The sequence below is a fragment of the Palaemon carinicauda genome, chromosome 15 (genome assembly GCF_036898095.1).
Source record: "Palaemon carinicauda isolate YSFRI2023 chromosome 15, ASM3689809v2, whole genome shotgun sequence".
Classification (NCBI taxonomy): Eukaryota; Metazoa; Arthropoda; class Malacostraca; order Decapoda; family Palaemonidae; genus Palaemon; species Palaemon carinicauda.
The window spans coordinates 30858760-30882759 of NC_090739.1; the positions used below are offsets into that span (position 1 = coordinate 30858760).

The 24000-nt window shown below is 37.5% G+C and overlaps 1 protein-coding gene across 2 annotated transcripts in view; it reads right to left on the bottom strand.

Moving 5' to 3' along the window:
- Positions 1-24000, bottom strand: part of LOC137654542 (putative ammonium transporter 3) — a 99005-nt gene that overhangs the window by 22884 nt on the left and 52121 nt on the right. Inside the window, exons 3-5 of one of the 2 annotated variants that reach the window (XM_068388268.1) lie at positions 22647-22730; positions 21650-21891; positions 11539-11818 (exon numbers count right to left, since the gene is read on the bottom strand). In XM_068388268.1, coding sequence (XP_068244369.1) covers positions 11539-11818; positions 21650-21891; positions 22647-22730 — 606 coding nt within the window. The remainder of the gene's footprint in view (positions 1-11538; positions 11819-21649; positions 21892-22646; positions 22731-24000) is intronic. The other variant, XM_068388269.1, reaches the window with a different exon arrangement.

A 24000-nucleotide genomic window follows, 5' to 3' on the forward strand; every position in this document is an offset into this window, starting at 1 on the left:
GATTTCCAAATGGCTTCAGAAGAAATAGCCATAGACTTAGCATGGAATTCTGAATGCCTCCAGAACGGAATATCAGAACGGTATCGGAAGAAAACTTTCCCGGATTTCCAAATGGCTTTAGAAAAAGTAGCCATAGACTTAGCATGGAATTCTGAATGCCTCCAGAATGAAATCTCAGAACGGTTTCGGAAGAAAACTTTCCTGAATTTCCAAAAGTCTTCAAAGGACATAGCCGTATACTTAACATGGATTTCTGAATGACTCCAGAACTGAAATTTCTAGGAGCAGTCCTGAACAACTCCTATCCGAGCTTCAAATGACTTCTGAAGACCTGATCTTCATTTTTTCAAACGTAGCCTGCAACACCTCACATGATCTGTATGTAGCTGGCGAAATCTAACCAAGGAATTGCGCGTTAATAGGAGTAAGAGGAAATGAGTTGATGACTGGGAGAAGGATTTCACTTAACTCACAGAAATCGCGTTCTGGCGGAATAGGAAGCTGCCGGTAAGAATTGTGTGTTACGTCTTCGGAACACCATCAACTACAGATGGTTTTGGTTGCTGCCAAAGTTGCCGATCGTTCGTTTTATATCGCCCGACCTATAAAAAGACACGGGATCTTCCGTTGGCAGCTGAGCTTTGAAGATCATAATGTATGCGCCTTGAAGGATACTTTGCTTGGGCTTTTGCAACGATGTCTTATTAAAGGAGACTCTTGGAAAAAGTACGAGGCTTTGTATCGGTGCAAACACAGATTGCGGGGAATGAGGATGGAGGCAGAATGGTTCAACTGAACGGTGAGTGACGTGTAGTTCTTCAACAGGATTGTCCCAAAATTCGCCATTGAAGTAAGGACATATACAGACGACATTGGTAAATATGTCATGTTGCTCGTCATTTACTTTGGCATGATAGTGTATGCGGAGAAATCGATAGTATTCATCTCTTTACTCATTGCCCAGATAGGTAAAGAATAAATGCCTTCGATTTCCCCGAGGAATCTGACGAAGTGAGGACTCGCTGCACTGAAATCTCTTTTGAAATCTAGGAGGACACTGACGAACTAAGGAAAAGAGACAATGAAATCTCGAAAGAAACAGATAATCTCATGAAAGAAGATTTTGAAAACTAGAACACAGGAGAGAACAGCGAAGAGGAGCCTCTAATGCCAGAGGTAAGACACCTAAAAATAGAGACCCTATAATGCTAGAAGTAAGGCACTTCAAAATATAGATAGAAGACCCTCTAATGCTAAAAGTATGGAACCTAAAAATATATGTCAAAGAACTTCTAACGCTAGAAGTGTGGGAGCTAAAGAGAGAGGTCAAAGAACTTCTAATGTTAGAGGTGTGGGAGCTATAAAGAGAGGTCAAAGAACTTATAATGCTTGAGGTAAGGGAGCTGAAAAGAGGTCAAAGAACTTCTAATGCTAGAGGTGTGGGAGCTAAAAAGAAGTCAAAGAACTTCTAATGCTAAAGGTGTGGGAGCTAAAAAGAGGTCAAAGAACTTCTAATGCAAGAGGTGTGGGAGCTAAAAAGAGGTCAAAGAACTTCTAATGCTAGAGGAGTGGGAGCTAAAAAGAGGTCAAAGAACTTCTAATGCTAGAGGTGTGGGAGCTAAAAAGAGGTCAAAGAACCTCTAATGCTAGAGGTGTGGGAGCTACAAAGAGGTCAAAGAACTTAATGCAAGGGGCGTGGGTGATAAAAAGAGGTCAAAGATCTTCTAATGCAAGGGGTGTGGGAGCTAAAAAGAGGTCAAAGAACTTCTAATGCAAGGGGTGTGGGAGCTAAAAAGAGGTCAAAGAACTTCTAATGCAAGGGGTGTGGGAGCTAAAAAGAGGTCAAAGAACTTCTAATGCAAGAGGTGGGGGAGCTAAAAAGAGGTCAAAGAACTTCTAATGCAAGGGGTGGGGGAGCTAAAAAGAGGTCAAAGAACTTCTAATCCAAGGGGTGTGGGAGCTAAAAAGAGGTCAAAGAACTTCTAATGCAAGGGGTGGGAAAGCTAAAAAGAGGTCAAAGAACTTCTAATGCAAGGGGTGGGGGGGCTAAAAAGAGGTCAAAGAACTTCTAATGCAAGGGGCGGGGGAGCTAAAAAAAGGTCAAAGAACTTCTAATGCAAGGGGTGTGGTAGCTAAAAAGAGGTCAAAGAACTTCTAATGCAAGGGGTGGGGGAGCTAAAAAGAGGTCAAAGAACTTCTAATGCAAGGGGTGGGGGAGCTAAAAAGAGGCCAAAGAACTTCTAATGCAAGGGGTGTGAGAGCTAAAAAGAGGTCAAAGAACTTCTATTGCAAGGGGTGTGGGAGCTAAAAAGAGGTTAAAGAACTTCTAATGCAAGGGGCGTGGGAGCTAAAAAGAGGTCAAAGAACTTCTAATGCAAGGGGTGTGGGAGCTAAAAAGAGGTCAAAGAACTTCTAATGCAAGGGGTGGGAAAGCTAAAAAGAGGTCAAAGAACTTCTAGGCCTAATGCAAGGGGTGTGGGAGCTAAAAAGAGGTCAACAAACTTCTAATGCAAGGGGTAGGGGAGCTAAAAAGAGGTCAAAAAACTTCTAATGCAAGGGGTGTGGGAGCTAAAAAGAGGTCAAGGAACTTCTAATGCAAGGGGTGTGGGAGCTAAAAAGAGGTCAAAGAACTTCTAATGCAAGGGGGGTGGGAGCTACAAAGAGGTCAAAGAACTTCTAATGCAAGGGGTGGGAAAGCTAAAAAGAGGTCAAAGAACTTCTAATGCAATGGGTGGGGGAGCTAAAAAGAGGTCAAAGAACTTCTAATGCAAGGGGTGTGGGAGCTAAAAAGAGGTCAAAGAACTTCTAATGCAAGGGGTGTGGTAGCTAAAAAGAGGCCAAAGAACTTCTAATGCAAGGGGTGTGGGAGCTAAAAAGAGGTCAAAGAACTTATAATGCAAGGGGTGTGGTAGCTAAAAAAAGGTCAAAGAACTTCTAATGCAAGTGGTGTGGTAGCTAAAAAGAGGTAAAAAAAACTTCTAATGCAAGGGGTGGGAAAGCTAAAAAGAGGTCAAAGAACTTCTAATGCAAGGGGTGTGGGAGCTGAAAAGAGGTCAAAGAACTTCTAATGCAAGGGGTGGGAAAGCTAAAAAGAGGTCAAAGAACTTCTAATCCAAGGGGTGTGGGAGCTAAAAAGAGGTCAAAGAACTTCTAATGCAAGGGGTGTGGGAGCTAAAAAAAGAGGTCAAAGAACTTCTAATGCAAGGGGTGTGGGAGCTAAAAAGAGGTCAAAGAACTTCTAATGCAAGGGGTGTGGGAGCTAAAAAGAGGTCAAAGAACTTCTAATGCAAGGGGTGTAGGAGCTAAAAAGAGGTCAAAGAACTTCTAATGCAAGGGGTGGGGGAGTTAAAAAGAAGTCAAAGAACTTCTAATGCAAGGGGTGTGGGAGCTAAAAAGAGGTCAAAGAACTTCTAATGCAAGGGGTGTGGGAGCTAAAAAGAGGTCAAAGAACTTCTAATCCAAGGGGTGTGGGAGCTAAAAAGATGTCAAAGAGCTTCTAATCCAAGGGGTGTGGGAGCTAAAAAGAGGTCAAAGAACTTCTAATGCAAGGGGTGGGGGAGCTAGAAAAAGGTCAAATAACTTCTAATGCAAGGGGTGTGGTAGCTAAAAAGAGGTCAAGGAACTTCTAATGCAAGGGGTGTGGGAGCTAAAAAGAGGTCAAAGAACTTCTAATGCAAGGGGTGTGGGAGCTACAAAGAGGTCAAAGAACTTCTAATGCAAGGGGTGGGAAAGCTAAAAAGAGGTCAAAGAACTTCTAATGCAAGGGGTGGGGGAGCTAAAAAGAGGTCAAAGAACTTCTAATGCAAGGGGTGTGGGAGCTAAAAAGAGGTCAAAGAACTTCTAATGCAAGGGGTGTGGTAGCTAAAAAGAGGCCAAAGAACTTCTAATTTAAGGGGTGTGGGAGCTAAAAAGAGGTCAAAGAACTTCTAATGCAAGGGGTGTGGTAGCTAAAAAAAGGTCAAAGAACTTCTAATGCAAGGGGTGTGGTAGCTAAAAAGAGGTAAAAAAACTTTTAATGCAAGGGGTGGGAAAGCTAAAAAGAGGTCAAAGAACTTCTAATGCAAGGGGTGGGAAAGCTAAAAAGAGGTCAAAGAACTTCTAATGCAAGGGGTGTGGGAGCTAAAAAGAGGTCAAAGAACTTCTAATGCAAGGGGTGTGGGAGCTAAAAAAGAGGTCAAAGAACTTCTAATGCAAGGGGTGTGGGAGCTAAAAAGAGGTCAAAGAACTTCTAATGCAAGGGGTGTGGGAGCTAAAAAGAGGTCAAAGAACCTCTAATGCAAGGGGTGTAGGAGCTAAAAAGAGGTCAAAGAACTTCTAATGCAAGGGGTGGGGGAGTTAAAAAGAAGTCAAAGAACTTCTAATCCAAGGGGTGTGGGAGCTAAAAAGTGGTCAAAGAACTTCTAATCCAAGGGGTGTGGGAGCTAAAAAGAGGTCAAAGAACTTCTAATGCAAGGGGTGTGGGAGCTAAAAAGAGGTCAAAGAACTTCTAATCCAAGGGGTGTGGGAGCTAAAAAGAGGTCAAAGAGCTTCTAATCCAAGGGGTGTGGGAGCTAAAAAGAGGTCAAAGAACTTCTAATGCAAGGGGTGGGGGAGCTAAAAAAAGGTCAAATAACTTCTAATGCAAGGGGTGTGGTAGCTAAAAAGAGGTCAAAGAACTTCCAATGCAAGGGGTGTGGGAGCTGAAAAGAGGTCAAAGAACTTCTAATGCAAGGGGTGTGGGAGCTAAAAAGAGGTCAAAGAACTTCTAATGCAAAGGGTGAGAAAGCTAAAAAGAGGTCAAAGAACTTCTAATGCAAGGGGTGTGGGAGCTGAAAAGAGGTCAAAGAACTTCTAATGCAAGGGGTGTGGGAGCTAAAAAGAGGTCAAAGAACTTATAATGCAAGGGGTGTGGTAGCTAAAAAAAGGTCAAAGAACTTCTAATGCAAGTGGTGTGGTAGCTAAAAAGAGGTAAAAAAAACTTCTAATGCAAGGGGTGGGAAAGCTAAAAAGAGGTCAAAGAACTTCTAATGCAAGGGGTGTGGGAGCTGAAAAGAGGTCAAAGAACTTCTAATGCAAGGGGTGGGAAAGCTAAAAAGAGGTCAAAGAACTTCTAATCCAAGGGGTGTGGGAGCTAAAAAGAGGTCAAAGAACTTCTAATGCAAGGGGTGTGGGAGCTAAAAAAAGAGGTCAAAGAACTTCTAATGCAAGGGGTGTGGGAGCTAAAAAGAGGTCAAAGAACTTCTAATGCAAGGGGTGTGGGAGCTAAAAAGAGGTCAAAGAACTTCTAATGCAAGGGGTGTAGGAGCTAAAAAGAGGTCAAAGAACTTCTAATGCAAGGGGTGGGGGAGTTAAAAAGAAGTCAAAGAACTTCTAATGCAAGGGGTGTGGGAGCTAAAAAGAGGTCAAAGAACTTCTAATGCAAGGGGTGTGGGAGCTAAAAAGAGGTCAAAGAACTTCTAATCCAAGGGGTGTGGGAGCTAAAAAGATGTCAAAGAGCTTCTAATCCAAGGGGTGTGGGAGCTAAAAAGAGGTCAAAGAACTTCTAATGCAAGGGGTGGGGGAGCTAGAAAAAGGTCAAATAACTTCTAATGCAAGGGGTGTGGTAGCTAAAAAGAGGTCAAGGAACTTCTAATGCAAGGGGTGTGGGAGCTAAAAAGAGGTCAAAGAACTTCTAATGCAAGGGGTGTGGGAGCTACAAAGAGGTCAAAGAACTTCTAATGCAAGGGGTGGGAAAGCTAAAAAGAGGTCAAAGAACTTCTAATGCAAGGGGTGGGGGAGCTAAAAAGAGGTCAAAGAACTTCTAATGCAAGGGGTGTGGGAGCTAAAAAGAGGTCAAAGAACTTCTAATGCAAGGGGTGTGGTAGCTAAAAAGAGGCCAAAGAACTTCTAATTTAAGGGGTGTGGGAGCTAAAAAGAGGTCAAAGAACTTCTAATGCAAGGGGTGTGGTAGCTAAAAAAAGGTCAAAGAACTTCTAATGCAAGGGGTGTGGTAGCTAAAAAGAGGTAAAAAAACTTTTAATGCAAGGGGTGGGAAAGCTAAAAAGAGGTCAAAGAACTTCTAATGCAAGGGGTGGGAAAGCTAAAAAGAGGTCAAAGAACTTCTAATGCAAGGGGTGTGGGAGCTAAAAAGAGGTCAAAGAACTTCTAATGCAAGGGGTGTGGGAGCTAAAAAAGAGGTCAAAGAACTTCTAATGCAAGGGGTGTGGGAGCTAAAAAGAGGTCAAAGAACTTCTAATGCAAGGGGTGTGGGAGCTAAAAAGAGGTCAAAGAACCTCTAATGCAAGGGGTGTAGGAGCTAAAAAGAGGTCAAAGAACTTCTAATGCAAGGGGTGGGGGAGTTAAAAAGAAGTCAAAGAACTTCTAATCCAAGGGGTGTGGGAGCTAAAAAGTGGTCAAAGAACTTCTAATCCAAGGGGTGTGGGAGCTAAAAAGAGGTCAAAGAACTTCTAATGCAAGGGGTGTGGGAGCTAAAAAGAGGTCAAAGAACTTCTAATCCAAGGGGTGTGGGAGCTAAAAAGAGGTCAAAGAGCTTCTAATCCAAGGGGTGTGGGAGCTAAAAAGAGGTCAAAGAACTTCTAATGCAAGGGGTGGGGGAGCTAAAAAAAGGTCAAATAACTTCTAATGCAAGGGGTGTGGTAGCTAAAAAGAGGTCAAAGAACTTCCAATGCAAGGGGTGTGGGAGCTGAAAAGAGGTCAAAGAACTTCTAATGCAAGGGGTGTGGGAGCTAAAAAGAGGTCAAAGAACTTCTAATGCAAAGGGTGAGAAAGCTAAAAAGAGGTCAAAGAACTTCTAATGCAAGGGGTGTGGGAGCTGAAAAGAGGTCAAAGAACTTCTAATGCAAGGGGTGTGGGAGCTAAAAAGAGGTCAAAGAACTTCTAATGCATGGGGTGTGGGAGCTAAAAAGAGGTAAAAAAACTTCTAATGCAAGGGGGTGTGGGAGCTAAAAAGAGGTCAAAGAACTTCTAATGCAAGGGGTGTGGGAGCTAAAAAGAGGTCAATGAACTTCTAATGAAAGGGGTGTGGGAGCTACAAAGAGGTCAAAGAACTTCTAATGCAAGTGGTGTGGTAGCTAAAAAGAGGTAAAAAAAACTTCTAATGCAAGGGGTGGGAAAGCTAAAAAGAGGTCAAAGAACTTCTAATGCAAGGGGTGTGGGAGCTGAAAAGAGGTCAAAGAACTTCTAATGCAAGGGGTGGGAAAGCTAAAAAGAGGTCAAAGAACTTCTAATCCAAGGGGTGTGGGAGCTAAAAAGAGGTCAAAGAACTTCTAATGCAAGGGGTGTGGGAGCTAAAAAAAGAGGTCAAAGAACTTCTAATGCAAGGGGTGTGGGAGCTAAAAAGAGGTCAAAGAACTTCTAATGCAAGGGGTGTGGGAGCTAAAAAGAGGTCAAAGAACTTCTAATGCAAGGGGTGTAGGAGCTAAAAAGAGGTCAAAGAACTTCTAATGCAAGGGGTGGGGGAGTTAAAAAGAAGTCAAAGAACTTCTAATGCAAGGGGTGTGGGAGCTAAAAAGAGGTCAAAGAACTTCTAATGCAAGGGGTGTGGGAGCTAAAAAGAGGTCAAAGAACTTCTAATCCAAGGGGTGTGGGAGCTAAAAAGATGTCAAAGAGCTTCTAATCCAAGGGGTGTGGGAGCTAAAAAGAGGTCAAAGAACTTCTAATGCAAGGGGTGGGGGAGCTAGAAAAAGGTCAAATAACTTCTAATGCAAGGGGTGTGGTAGCTAAAAAGAGGTCAAGGAACTTCTAATGCAAGGGGTGTGGGAGCTAAAAAGAGGTCAAAGAACTTCTAATGCAAGGGGTGTGGGAGCTACAAAGAGGTCAAAGAACTTCTAATGCAAGGGGTGGGAAAGCTAAAAAGAGGTCAAAGAACTTCTAATGCAAGGGGTGGGGGAGCTAAAAAGAGGTCAAAGAACTTCTAATGCAAGGGGTGTGGGAGCTAAAAAGAGGTCAAAGAACTTCTAATGCAAGGGGTGTGGTAGCTAAAAAGAGGCCAAAGAACTTCTAATTTAAGGGGTGTGGGAGCTAAAAAGAGGTCAAAGAACTTCTAATGCAAGGGGTGTGGTAGCTAAAAAAAGGTCAAAGAACTTCTAATGCAAGGGGTGTGGTAGCTAAAAAGAGGTAAAAAAACTTTTAATGCAAGGGGTGGGAAAGCTAAAAAGAGGTCAAAGAACTTCTAATGCAAGGGGTGGGAAAGCTAAAAAGAGGTCAAAGAACTTCTAATGCAAGGGGTGTGGGAGCTAAAAAGAGGTCAAAGAACTTCTAATGCAAGGGGTGTGGGAGCTAAAAAAGAGGTCAAAGAACTTCTAATGCAAGGGGTGTGGGAGCTAAAAAGAGGTCAAAGAACTTCTAATGCAAGGGGTGTGGGAGCTAAAAAGAGGTCAAAGAACCTCTAATGCAAGGGGTGTAGGAGCTAAAAAGAGGTCAAAGAACTTCTAATGCAAGGGGTGGGGGAGTTAAAAAGAAGTCAAAGAACTTCTAATCCAAGGGGTGTGGGAGCTAAAAAGTGGTCAAAGAACTTCTAATCCAAGGGGTGTGGGAGCTAAAAAGAGGTCAAAGAACTTCTAATGCAAGGGGTGTGGGAGCTAAAAAGAGGTCAAAGAACTTCTAATCCAAGGGGTGTGGGAGCTAAAAAGAGGTCAAAGAGCTTCTAATCCAAGGGGTGTGGGAGCTAAAAAGAGGTCAAAGAACTTCTAATGCAAGGGGTGGGGGAGCTAAAAAAAGGTCAAATAACTTCTAATGCAAGGGGTGTGGTAGCTAAAAAGAGGTCAAAGAACTTCCAATGCAAGGGGTGTGGGAGCTGAAAAGAGGTCAAAGAACTTCTAATGCAAGGGGTGTGGGAGCTAAAAAGAGGTCAAAGAACTTCTAATGCAAAGGGTGAGAAAGCTAAAAAGAGGTCAAAGAACTTCTAATGCAAGGGGTGTGGGAGCTGAAAAGAGGTCAAAGAACTTCTAATGCAAGGGGTGTGGGAGCTAAAAAGAGGTCAAAGAACTTCTAATGCATGGGGTGTGGGAGCTAAAAAGAGGTAAAAAAACTTCTAATGCAAGGGGGTGTGGGAGCTAAAAAGAGGTCAAAGAACTTCTAATGCAAGGGGTGTGGGAGCTAAAAAGAGGTCAATGAACTTCTAATGAAAGGGGTGTGGGAGCTACAAAGAGGTCAAAGAACTTCTAATGCAAGGGGGTGTGGGAGCTACAAAGAGGTCAAAGAACTTCTAATGCAAGGGGTGGGGGAGCTAAAAAGAGGTCAAAGAACTTCTAATGCAAGGGGTGTGGGAGCTAAAAAGAGGTCAAAGAACTTCTAATGCAAGGGGTGTGGGAGCTAAAAAGAGGTCAAAGAACTTCTAATGCAAGGGGTGTGGGAGCTACAAAGAGGTCAAAAAACTTCTAATGCAAGGGGTGTGGGAGCTAAAAAGAGGTCAAAGAACTTCTAATGCAAGGGGTGGGGGAGTTAAAAAGAGGTCAAAGAACTTCTAATGCAAGGGGTGGGAAAGCTAAAAAGAGTTCAAAGAACTTCTAATGCAAGGGGTGGGAAAGCTAAAAAGAGGTCAAAGAACTTCTAATGCAAGGGGTAGGGGAGCTAAAAAGAGGTCAAAGAACTTCTAATGCAAGGGGTGTGGGAGCTACAAAGAGGTCAAAGAGCTTCTAATGCAAGGGGTGTGGGAGCTAAAAAGAGGTCAAAGAACTTCTAATGCAAGGGGTGTGGTAGCTAAAAAGAGGTCAAATAACTTCTAATCCAAGGGGTGTGGGAGCTACAAAGAGGTCAAAGAACTTCTAATGCAAGGGGTGTGGGAGCTAAAAAGAGGTCAAAGAACTTCTAATGCAAAGGGGGGTGGGAGCTAAAAAGAGGTCAAATAACTTCTAATGCAAGGGGTGTGGGAGCTACAAAGAGGTCAAAGAACTTCTAATGCAAGGGGTGGGAAAGCTAAAAAGAGGTCAAAGAACTTCTAATGCAAGGGGTGTGTGAGCTAAAAAGAGGTCAAAGAACTTCTAATGCAAGGGGTGGGGGAGCTAAAAAGAGGTCAAAGAACTTCTATTGCAAGGGGGGGGGGGGGTAGATGTCACCAGGGAGGCTTTGGGGAAGGCGCGGCGGCGTCTCTGTTCTTTCTGATGCGTAAACTTAATCAAATACAAGTAAAAACAGGGCATTAAATACATATTATAAATACTAAGCTCTTTCTTATCTTGACAGCACGAATGAAATCTGACAAGTTCCAACATGTAACTAAGCACTCCCGAAACACGAGTCAACCTTTTACTTCTGCTTGGAGGATATCCTCGCAAGTAAAACGTAATCATTATGAATATGGAAAGATGAATATGGAAAGAAAGATTTGCTTATACTTCTACCTTATGCTTCAGAGAATTACCTTGTACTTCTACCTTATGCTTACAAGGATATCCTTCATTTTTATGAATACCTCCCATTGAATACAATCCTCTTGGTTTCAGAGATTTATTCTGCAAAGGTGATCTTAGAACAAAATAAACAAGAGAACCTAATCGGCGTGTACACTAACCTAAAAACCTTACCAGTTGCCTTTTCTGAATTGCTAGCTACCCTTGATGTAGTGTTAACCATTTCAGTCACTATTGCTAGTAACGAGAGGTTTCTTTTGTGTTGAAACACGCAAAAAAACTACCTGCCAACAACAATTGGGAATGACCGACTATCTTCCTTGTTGTTAATGGCCACTGATAAACCAATGGTTAAATCATTTGATTTGGAAGAGCTAGTGAACGACTTTGCTCGCATGAGATACCATGCAGCGGTGCAAATTGATGCAATTCTATATAGGACTGTAATCCAAAAATCTTATATTTTATTTTGATTATGATAATTGAATCGTCAACATTATTATCTTATATTATATCATTTTCATTATGGTGCTACACAAATTATCAGCATTATTTAATCTACCTTATTTCACAATGGAAATGGTTTTAAAATTTTCATTAATGCCCGGCATTGCCAGACAATGGCCCTATAACTTGAAACATAAAGTATAATTTCATTAAAATGTAAAAATAAAGAAAAACAGGTCATATTTTCTTTTCAAATGTGAAAGCATAAATATATTAAATTTCCCTTAAATATTGTTTCTTTATCCTTATCTGTCTAGTATGTATCTATACATAGCTACCAGCATTGAAAAGATATAGTATATAAATTTTGCTGAAATACCTTGCTTATACGGCTTCAAAAAGCACATCAAATAGCCTAAAATAAAAATTAATTCTCGGGAGGGGGGCTTACACCGCCCCCCTTTACCCTCGGCTGATTAGGTTTGCTTTTCTCCCTAGACTGTCTCCGGCCTCTCCGAGAAAAAATCTAAAATGACCGCCCCATAGTACTATGATAACGTGGATTGACAATAGAAATATAATTCTCCAAATCTTGTATAACAAACAAACTCTGTGGGTCCGGCAAGTAAGCACTCTTCAAAGTAAGTGGAGTCTTTCACTTGATGTTTAATTATTGGTGTTATACTGAGATAGTTTAATAGCTAAAAAATCATGTCCCTACCAAGAATGGCTCGTAAATGGCTTTGAACTGAGCGTGCTGTACCTTTCAGCCACTGCACCCGAGACAATGGTGGTGGCAGTCGTAGCGAAGGAAAGCTGGAAGAAGAACGTTGTGTAGATCTCGCCCATATCCTCCTCCGAAGGGTTGATGGCAAAATTCCCCCATCCACAGAAGGGGTTCGTCCACTCGGATTCCCCAAAAGAAAGAGAGTAACCAAAGAGCCAGTAGGTGAAGCCTCCCAGCACAACGTCGACGACATTCTTTACCATGATGTTGGCTTCGTTCTTCATTGATACAGCGCCGGATTCTAAGAGACCAAATCCTGTGGGAGATCAAAATGGTAATTGTCTAAATAGATAAACAACATGAAAATGTACGAGCGCAGGTAAAATGCAAAAAAAAAAAAAAAAAAAAAAAAAAACTAATTAAAAGGACGGAAGCAAATATACGAGGGCAGGTAAAATGCAAAAAAAAAAAAAAAAAAAAAAAAAAAAAAACTAATTAAAAGGACGAAAGCAAATATACGAGGGCAGGTGAAATGCAAAAAAAAAAAAAAAAAAAAAAAAAGAAAATACAGAAGCAAATATATGAATGAAGGTTGAATGCAAACAGATTAATGAAAAGGACTATGCAAATATATGAGTGCATGCAAGTCAAATGCAAAATAGATAATGAAAAGGATCTAAGGGAACACACGAGTGCAGGTCAAATGCAAAATAGATAATGAAAAGGATCTAAGGAAACACACGAGTGCAGGTCAAATGCAAACAAATTAATGAAAATGGAGTAAGCAAATAAAGGATTGCAAGTCAAATGTAAATGAATGACTGAAAATGGCATAAGCAAACATATGAGTGCAGGCCAAATGTAAACGAATGACTGAAAATGCCATAAGCAAATATGTGAGTGCAGGCCAAATGTAAACGAATGACTGAAAATGCCATAAGCAAACATATGAGTGCAGGCCAAATGTAAACGAATGACTGAAAATGGCATAAGCAAATATGTGAGTGCAGGCCAAATGTAAACGAATGACTGAAAATGGCATAAGCAAATAAGTGAGTGCAGGTCAAATGTAAATGAATGATTGAAAATGGCATAAGCAAACATATAAGTGCAGGCCAAATGTAAACGAATGACTGAAAATGGCATAAGCAAATATGTGAGTGCAGGCCAAATGTAAACGAATGACTGAAAATGGCACAAGCAAATATGTGAGTGCAGGTCAAATGTAAATGAATGATTGAAAATGGCATAAGCAAATATGTGAGTGCAGGTCAAATGTAAATGAATGATTGAAAATGGCATAAGCCAACAAAGGAGTGCAGGTCAAATGTAAATGAATGATTGAAAATGGTTTAAGCAAACATATGAGGGCAGGTTAAATGTAAATGAATGCCTAAAAGTGCAGGCCAAATGTAAATGAATGATTGTAAATGGCATAAGCAAAGATATGAGTGAAGGCCAAATTTAAATGTGTGATTGAAAATGGCATAAGAAAATATGTGAGTGCAGGTCAAATGTAAATGAATGATTGAAAACGGCATAAACAAACAAATGAGTGCAGGCCAAATGTAAATGAATGATTGAAAATGGCATAAGCCAACAAAGAAGTACAGGTCAAATGTAAATGAATGATTGAAAATGGCATAAGCAAACATATGAGGGCAGGTTAAATGTAAATGAATGCCTAAAAGTGCAGGTCAAATGTAAATGAATGATTGAAAATGGCATAACCAAACAAATGAGTGCAGACCAAATGTAAATGAATGATTGAAAATGGCATAAGCCAACAAAGGAGTACAGGTCAAATGTAAATGAATGATTGAAAATGGCATAAACAAACAAATGAGTGCAGGCCAAATGTAAATGAATGATTGAAAATGGCATAAGCCAACAAAGGAGTGCAGGTCAAATGTAAATGAATGATTGAAAATGGCATAAGCAAACATATAAGTGAAGGTTAAATGTAAATAATGCCTAAAAGTGCAGGCCAAATGTAAATGAATGATTGAAAATGGCATACGGAAAGATATGAGTGCAGGCCAAATGTAAACGAATGACTGAAAATGGCATAAGCAAATATGTGAGTGCAGGTCAAATGTAAATGAATGATTGAAAATGGCATAAGCAAACATATGAGTGAAGGCCAAATGTAAACGAATGACTGAAAATGGCATAAGCCAACAAAGGAGTGCAGGTCAAATGTAAATGAATGATTGAAAATGTCATAAGCAAACATATGAGTGCAGGCCAAATGTAAATGAATGACTGAAAATGGCATAAGCAAACAAATGAGTTCAGGCCAAATGTAAATGAATGATTGAAAATGGCATAAGCCAACAAAGGAGTGCAGGTCAAATGTAAATGAATGATTGAAAATGTCATAAGCAAACATATGAGTGCAGGCCAAATGTAAACGAATGACTGAAAATGGCATAAGCCAACAAAGGAGTGCAGGTCAAATGTAAATGAATGATTGAAAATGTCATAAGCAAACATATGAGTGCAGGCCAAATGTAAATGAATGACTGAAAATGGCATAAGCAAATATGTGAGTGCAAGTCAAATGTAAATGAATGATTGAAAATGGCATAAGCAAACAAATGAGTTCAGGCCAAATGTAAATGAATGATTGAAAATGGCATAAGCCAACAAAGGAGTGCAGGTCAAATGTAAATGAATGATTGAAAATGGCATAAGCAAACATATGAGTGCAGGTTAAATGTAAATGAATGCCTAAAAGTGCAGGCCAAATGTAAATGAATGATTGAAAATGGCATAAGCAAAGATATGAGTGTTGGCCAAATTTAAATGTGTGATTGAAAATGGCATAAGCAAATATGTGAGCCCAGGTAATATGGTAATATGTAAATGAATGATTGATAATGGCATAAGCAAATGTATGAGTGCAGGTCAAATGTAAATGAATAACAAGAGCAAATATATGGGTGAAGGCAAATGCAAAAAAAAAAAAAAATTATTATAATAATAATAATAATAATAATAATAATAATAATAATAATAATAATAATACGAATAGTATAAGAAAATGTTTGATTGCATATAAAATTCAAACAAATGAATGAAAATGACTAAGCAAATATACAAGTGCAGTACAAATTTCAAACACGAATAAACAATCATAAGCAAATATATGAGTAGAAATCAAGTGCAAATAAATGCAAGGGAACTGTGCTTATAAATAAGAAAAGATTATATGAAAACAAATGCAAGAATTAAGGCTCAAGCATGTCTATAAATAGAGGCAAGATTCAAGTCCTTGAAAACTGAATGTGTGAAAGAAAAGAGCATCAGGAAGTAAATTATGTTAAACTAGAGGGGCACTCAGTAGAGATCATGCCTTCGCCACGCCAAGCAGTATTATTTTGCTCTCAACTCCACAGCGTACTTGTACTTCGATGTATTTTCTTCAACATCTAATGTATTTGTCCTTGGGTCATACCCCGCATGTCCACCAAGTTTCGTTAAAATTACAGCTTACTTGTACTTCGATGTGTTTGCTTCAAAATTTTACAGATTCACCCTTGAGTCATACCCAACATAACTGCCAAATTTTGTCAAAATCAGTACCTTAGTTTTTTTTTCTTCCTTACACAAAACTACAGTACTGATTTTGACCAAACTTGGTAGTCATGTTGGGTACGACCCAAAGATGAATCTGTAAGATTTTGAAGAAAATACATGGAAGCGCAAGTACGCACCAGTCCTTTGAAAATAATCGCAATGTTAATTTCCTTGGGTATGAACATAACGCAAAAACTACTGATCCAATATCAACGAAACTTGGAGGAAATGTGGGGTATGGCCCAAGAACAAATCCGTTAGATGTTGAAGAAACTATATCGAAGTACAAGTACGCAGTGAAGTTAAGAGCGAAATAAGACTTTTTTTTTTTTTTGAACAAAATTACACAAAAACTACTGAACCAATTTCAACGAACCTTCGTGGACATGAGCGGGTATGATCCCAAAGACAAGTCCATTATATTTTGAAGAAAATACATCGAAGTACAAGTACGTAATGGAGTACTTTAATAAACTTTATCGAAAACGTTACAGATTCATCTTTGGGTCATGGCCATCATGAATACCAAAGTTTCGTCAAAATCCGTACAGTAGTTTTTGTGTGTAAAGTTTTCTCACAAACAAACAAACAAACAGACAGAGGTGAATCCATATCATTCACAAAATCTTCGATTTTAGTGAAGGCAATAAAGACTCCTGAAGGTAAAAATTTAAAAAGGTCACGTGAAAATAAAATAAGAATGAAAAGACGTAATAAAGTATGTAAGGAAAACTACCAACAATTAATATTTAATCTTTTCAAGGAATGAACGCACAAAGTGAATGAGAGTAATGTAAGGAGGAAACTTTCAAAGATAATGCAAGAATTTTGTTAAAATTTTAGAATACCTTCTATAACATGAATCTTTTTTTAATGAAACCCTGAAAATCCTGCATTTCCTGCATCTTAAAACAAAAAGGGTGGTTTTACGGAGGCATAGCCTTTGTTGAATAATGAACGTTAAAAGAAACAGCCCCATAAACTGCACAATATATAAAACTAAGCTTAAATTTTAGATATCTCCCGGCCCTCTTAGAATGTTTCTTTTAACAAATGTAAAATTAGGGTTGAATAAGATTCATCAACGAGAAGTTGACTGACAATTGGAAGATAGGCGTTGCTACATTAGCTGAGAAATATTAGAAATTTACGAACACTAAATTGTGTCAATATTTAGAAATTTCATATAAAAAATACTTTAGGTTTATAAAATGCCGATAACAAAGTTTCAAAACAGTAGCAAATCTAGTGCTTCAGATCATACTTAATCCTTCAGTTGATATTATCTGAGTAACAAACTAATTTCCCCCACTTGGCTGCGTATTCAATATACTCTTCGCAAGTCCCAATATATTGATAAATCCCACATGCTAATATATATTATGGATCTCAACTATCCTTACTCCGGTGCCGACACATCTTCCTAAACTCAAAGGTAAAATATCAAAGATATAAAAATCATATAGTAGGGTGAGGCAATTTTGGACACCGTTTTAGTAACCTTTGTACAAAATCTATATTAATAATTTATGACCAAATACAAAACATGTTTTCAAGAGAGGGAGGTCTCACCTATAAAAATGGCTTGTTTCATAATCATCAAAGAATTATAAAATTTTGTATTTAAGCAATATAAAAAAATATCTTAGAGGCGAGGCAATTTTGGACACGTCTGTATCTCCGTTAAGCGCCAACACTCAGTTGGGCAAACTATGACAATTTGTGGTCTCTATCAATATGAATATGCTAGAAAAAAAATTATAGACTTACATAAATTTTTGAGTCCGTAATCCAAGATTGTCCAATTTTGCTTCACCAAGAAAAAAGTGAGAAGTTTGCCTGTCCAATATTGCCTGATCATGGTTTTGAAAACTGTCCAATTTTGCCTTACTATATGAATATGTAAATCAAACTTTGTATTCGAGCACATAAATATACTTTTATGTATAAATATGCATATATGTAACCATAAAAATTCAAAATAAGACATAAGGGGTGCAGTAAAGGGTGTGTCCGCTCAAGGTGACACCCTAAAAGTGAGTGACACCCCGAGAGTTACATTTAAAAAAAAGTTTCTTTCTAGCTCGATGGTTATGATATGATTTTCAAAAAGTTATTTAATACTGGGGGCACTCTTAAAGCTGTTCACACTCAGGGGGTGAAACCTTCTAAAAGATTGACCAAAACATGGTAACATCCTCGAGAGGGGTGTCACCCCAAATGCTAGAAATATCTAAAAATAAACTCTACTATATACATTGTCCCTATAATAATTCACATATCCAAATTTCAGGAATTGAAATAGAATATATTTTCACTGTTCCTGCTAATTTCCATGCTGATAACTGTCATTTTGCCTTTTTGATATGGAGGGGCAAAGCTGATCCCATAAACAATATTCGTCCTAAGTTGTACCTATCCAGTTTATTTTTATCATTGTTACCTCATACTATGAACGAGCCATCATAGAGATACTTTTACCAACAAAAGAAAGGGATACAATCGAAGATTTAAGAAAAAAAGATGAAATGAAGAAAAATAAAAGGAAAAACACAAAGAAAGAGAGATAGAAACATGACAAATAATGGAAATACAAAGCAACCAAATATCTCTCGATTTTTTAAGAAAAAATGTCTGCAAACACTAAAGTAAATACAAAAAAAATCTAAATTAGTGATAATTGAACTGCTGGGATAGTCCCGATAGTGAATGATCAAGATTTATTTATACCTAAACTAAAAGAAATAAAAAAGAAATTCAAATCATTGTGGAAGATATTAAGGAGCGTCCATTATTTTCCATTGGTAGAGCAACAAAAGGGTTTTTAGAGTTAGACCGAGGCTAAGTGAATCGCCTTCAGTATGTAATCTTAGGCGGCATGATTTCCAAATTTGACTTCGTCTGTTTTGCTTTTTTCAATCTTTCATTAAACTCAAATTCTAAAGCTCCTATATTAGATATCATAGTTCCTAAATATTTAAATAATTCTACCTCATTAATCCTTTATCCTTCCAAAGATATTTCATCTTTCATTGCATATTCCGTTCTCATCATCTGTCTTTCTTCTATTTATCTCGAGCCCAACCTCATGTGATTTTTCGTGCATTCTGGTAAGCAAGCTTTCCAAGCCCTGTAGTGTTCTGCTAATTAGGACAGCGTCATTAGCATACTCTAGGTCTGCTAATTTTATGTTACCAATCCAGTCCAATCCTTCTCCACCATCCCCAACCGATCTATGCATTACAAAATCTATGAGGAGGATAAACAACATAGGTGACAACACATTCCCTTACAGTACTTCACTGTTCACTGGAAATTCGTTTGATAAGACGCCACTAACATTAACTCTACATTTGCTATGCTCATGAACAGACAATTAAATTTACATATTTGAGAGGAACTCCATAATGACGCAGGACTCTCCACAAAATTTGCCAGAGCACATAATCAAAAGCTTTTTCATAGCCCATATATACCATCAAATGTGGATTTCTATATTCTACATATTGCTGTACCACATGTCTTAAATGAAAATTTGATCAGTACAACTTTTACCTTTTCTAAATCCTGCTTGTTCATCTCTCAGCTTTTCATTAATCTTGCTCTCTAGTCTCTTTCGAATGAGCATTCTATATATTTTCATGACAGCTGACGTAAGTGTGATGCCTCTATAATGATTGCAATCAGTCAAATCCATTTTTGTCATTTTCACCAGCACTCCAAGCTCCCATACATAAGGTTTTGTCTCTTCACGCCCCATTCTACAAAATAATCTTGTAGGTAATCTGGGAGTCACTTCATTTTCAGGCAATATCATCTCAGCAGTTATTCCTTCGTATCCAGGGGCTTTCCATCTTTTGCGTTTTTTTTTAAGAATAGCTTCGACTTCAAGCACACCTAATTCATTCATGGGCACATCAAGGTCTTCATCAGTTTTAGGTATATCAACCAAATTATTCCCTTCGTATTTCACATTCATGACCTCCCTAAAGTGTTCAATCTAACGTTACCTTTCTTCATGTTCTTTTGTTATAACAGATCCATCTTTATTTTTGATGGGTATATGCTTCTTTTTTCCCGTAGAGATTTCATCAATAATTCTATGAGCAATTCCTACAACAAAGCCACTCCCTGAATTCTTAGCTTGTCAGCCTCATCTGCTTTTATGTCTAAATATTCTCTCCAAACATTCCTGATATTTATTTTGACCTCAACATCAATACTGAAATACTGGGCATGCTCTGCCTTGTAATTTTCATTACTTCCTCGAAAACTTTCAGAAATCAATTTCTGTCTTTGTCTTCTTTTTATAGTATCCCAAGTATCATTTGATATCCATGGTTTTCTCCTTGTAACTGCATGTCCCAAAACTTAAGACTGTAAATGGATTCCTACATTCAGTTACAAAGATTTCTGTGTTCATCCTCTAGAAGCTTAGTTGTATCAAACTTAGGTATTCTACCTACATTTCTGTTGGGTGCTTTCAGTTTTGATATTTGTGTGGCAATGGGGAGCCGGTGATCACTACCAATATCTGCACCTCTATAGCTTGTTACATTTCTCAGAGTCCTCCTTCTCTCTTTTTCAATGGCTATGTGATCTATTTGATATTTGTAATTGCCACATGGTGAAGTCCATGTATATTTGTGGATCTCCTTGTGCTGGAAAAGAGTACCTCCAGTAAGAAGATTGTTTGCTGAACAATAACTTATAAAATGTGCCCCATTTTCATTTGCAACTTCGCCAAGAACCTCAACACCCATCACATTTTCTATCCCTTGATTACTCCTTCCAACTTTAGCATTGAAGTCATGAATCCCAATTTTCATATCTCTCTAGGTTCTCATCTATTATTCTCTGCAGTTCTTCGCAGTATTCATCTTTCCTTTCTTCATGTGAATCATTTGTTGGCGCGTAGCAAACTATAATACCCATATTGCACTGCTTTGATTTAATTTTTGTAAGTAACAATCTGCTATCTACAGCTCTCCATTTGGTTAATGCCTTCTCTGCTCTTGGTGTCATCGTCATTATTCTTACCCCTTCTCTTCTAACTCCATCTGTTCCTCCTGAGTAGATATATGTATTGCCTTGGTCTTAGAGTTCTTTACCAATCGCCTTACACGTGTTCCACTTAGGGCCAAACTATATTTCATAAATTCTTTCTCTGCTAGCTGTAACTCCCCAGTTTGATTCATGGTTCTAACATTCCAATTACCAATTTTCAATTTTTCTTTAGTATTTACAAACCGGGAGTTTCTTAGTAACCCGCTACTCCCGGGACTGGGGACAATTCTTTCATTTTCGCTTTCCATAGACTGACTAAATCCATAGAGGATTCATTGGCTAAATTCATCAAAGAATAGCCAGTTTCTTAGTGATACGCAGTGCCTATCTAAATGAGGCAAGTGACCCCTGCCGGTCCATACTAACTCCAGTAAGATCAACTGCCAGGCATCAGGAGTAGAGGAGTATCCAGAGCACCAAACGGATACTGTACATACCTTTTTCAAATTACAGATGGAATTAATGGTCCTTTATTTATGGAACCCATGCCTCAAAGAGAATGTTTAGTGCCATATTTAAAAGAACTGAAGCTGTTTTTTGACCATTCGGTTGAAATAAATAGACCCATCATATATTCAAGCATTGAAATTGTCACGTACATGGCTATAGTATATATTGAATTGTTCATCTTTTTTTTCCAATTTTGTACTTGTCCCTATTTTCTCATTAATAATAGGTCTGATTATCATTTTCTATGAAAAGTAAACTTTTTTTTTATTTTCTTATAAATCAATATATTTGCTATTGAAATAAATGACAGAAAATATTTTCAAGGAACTATCAGTTATCTATATCTCTAGTTAAATGATTAAGAATATATGTATATATATATATATATATATATATATATATATATATATATATATATGTGTGTGTGTGTGTGTGCGTGAGTGTGTGTGTATATATATATATATATATATATATATAGATAGATAGATAGATAGATAGATAGATAGATAGATAGTTTACAATATCTATTACTTAATAACTTAACATTAGGAATTGGATGTTTTTTTTAATTAAGTGTCCAAAATTGCCTTACCATTTTTCAAGGCGAGACAAAATTGGACACTAGATATTCCAAATATTTTCATTCATTTTTTATTTTAAACCTTCCTTTAGCATCATCCACTAATTTGTTTTTAGAAAAAATAATTTCATGTATTATTTCTGAGAAACCCTAAAATGAAGGTGAGGCAATTATTGGACAACCATATTCAACAATTTTTTAGGGGTACTTAATACTTTTTAAAAACCAGACATACTAATATTTATAAAGTAGAAGGTTGGGCAATTTCTAATAGCATTATAATTTTCGAAAATTATAAATAGTTTTAGAGATATTGTATCCGTCCAATATTTGCCTTACTTGTCCAAAATTGCCTCTGTCCAAAATTGCCTTACCCTACTATATTGTATGCCCAATCAACTACATATGAAGGAAAAACGTTGTTCAACATAATATGGGTGGAAAAATAGCTTATATTTTCCTACTCACCTGACTGCATGGTAAAGATAATGAAAGTAGAAGTTAGGACCCAAGAAGCATCATTGCCAAAGTCTTTGGTAGATCCCAGCACGACACCTCCTCCCCTGAAGCCTGTCGAGTTCGTATGCGTCCCATTGGTCACAGGAATGTCATAGCTGACGTTGGTATCCATGGTGAATGCCTCAATGGTGATATTGCTCAGGTCGGGAAACTTGGTCATGTTTTCTACGACGGTAGGACCCAAGACATTACTGTAATGGTAATTGAAAAAAGCAGATTATTTCATGAATTGGAAAAACAATTATCTGGTGGCAAATTATCTATTCTTCTAGTTGCACCTGTATTTTTGTACTAGCTCGAGGATAATCTTCTACCAAAATTAGGACATACTAAACACAACTTTAAGGGGAAGGTATTAACAAGAATTTACTACATATATGTCCTGATTATAAACAAGAGAAATTCTTTAACAAAAAAAAATTTTCAGAAATGAATGTTGAAATGCTTCCAACAAAACTAACTCAATGTTAAAGCAAATCGTTATTAGATGCTCATGCAGTTGATTTGAATTATACAGTACTACCTGGTGAACACTCATGGTCTGTACAATAAATTTTGGCATAATAAGATGAGTAGAAATTGACTGATGAGGTTGGTAGCCAGCACAAAAAAAAAAAAAAAAAAAAAACAGTTAGACGGTGGATTAATCATGTGGCATCTATCAAAATGTATTAGGTTGTTTTCTTTCTTTCCCATTAGAAAGGAGAGCATATAAGAAACAAAACATCTTAAAGAGGCCAAGAAATAGTAGGCATATACACTGATAAAAAAAAAAAAAAATAATAATAACTCTACTGCAGTTATTAGTGCTAATAATATCTATAATAACAACAACGAAAGCTACTTAAACCTACAGGTGAGAGATAAGGAACTCTTTGGTCGTGAATACACACACAAAATAAACTAATGATAATGTCATTATCTCTAATATTCTGGAAAATTTTACCTTTCGTTACTCAACATTTCTTGAGTTGTATTGATTATCTCAAGAAACACTTGCTGCATCACACCGCTGGTGCTGTTATTGTACCTAAGGTAGAATAATTCAGATATTACAATTAATGGTCTCAACGCATAAACCACGCCAATTCAATACTGTGAAAGGTGGTTTATATGGTTTGGTTGAATTTCGTATCTTTATCTGATTGTTTCTCTATAGTACTTATTCAGGTTATCTCTATAAATCTTGGTACCCAGTTTTCGCCCTTCTCTCTCTCTCTCTCTCTCTCTCTCTCTCTCTCTCTCTCTCTCTCTCTCTCTCTCTGCAAATACTTGATATATATATATATATATATATATATATATATATATATATATATACATATACATATATATATATATATATATATATATATATATATATATATATATATATATATATATATATATATATATATATATATAGTACAGTCTGTTAGGTTGGGAAAATGAATGCTTCCTTTAGCTTAGTCTTTGTTAAAGCAATTAAAATAAAAAAAAAAAGGGTCTGATGATCATGAACAATCTGTAAAGAATATTTGTTGTAACCTATATATGAAGTTATATAAGACTAAATATCTAATGGGTTTTTTTCAACACTGATGTAACACGGTTTAGATTTATAAACAACATTCTATGAATAATTTCTGTAGTCTTATGATAATCTCCCTTTACATAAAAAAATAACAGGTTCCATCTATGAAATTCAAAGCATAAATACAAAACAAAATGCTATTATTCATATTGACGTATCATTTTTAGGGAAAGAATATCTTTGAACTTTTTTAAGATAAACTATGTGAATAGGTCCCAGTTGTAAAATAAAAAGTATAAATAAATAATTAGACGGCCACACATACTGACGAACCAATAAAAAAGAATGTTTTAATTTCTTTCTCCGGAAATGACGAAATTATTCAAGTACCGTGAACAAATTATTACCTAGGTAAGAACATTCAAATTCAAATAGCAATATACTCTTCAATGGATTTTATATTTGAGAATTTTCAGTTCCGAATCTGAAATTATTACTTTTCTTTTGCTATAAAGGATAAATAAAAGATAAGTGCTTGATATAATAGTATAACAAAGACTTGATAAAATTTGCCGTAAAACACTGTGAAAAATCCTGGAATAAATGTTGCCAGGCATTTACTATTTTAAAAACGAATATATTGATGTTAAAGAGTGATATTACGGTCACCAACCCGTAAAAGATAATAACAAAATAGAGTAAAAATTACGGTCGCCTGTTTTACTTAAATACGGCTGAGAACAGTATATTTTTACGGAGAATTTCCGATTAAAATTACGGTTTTTTA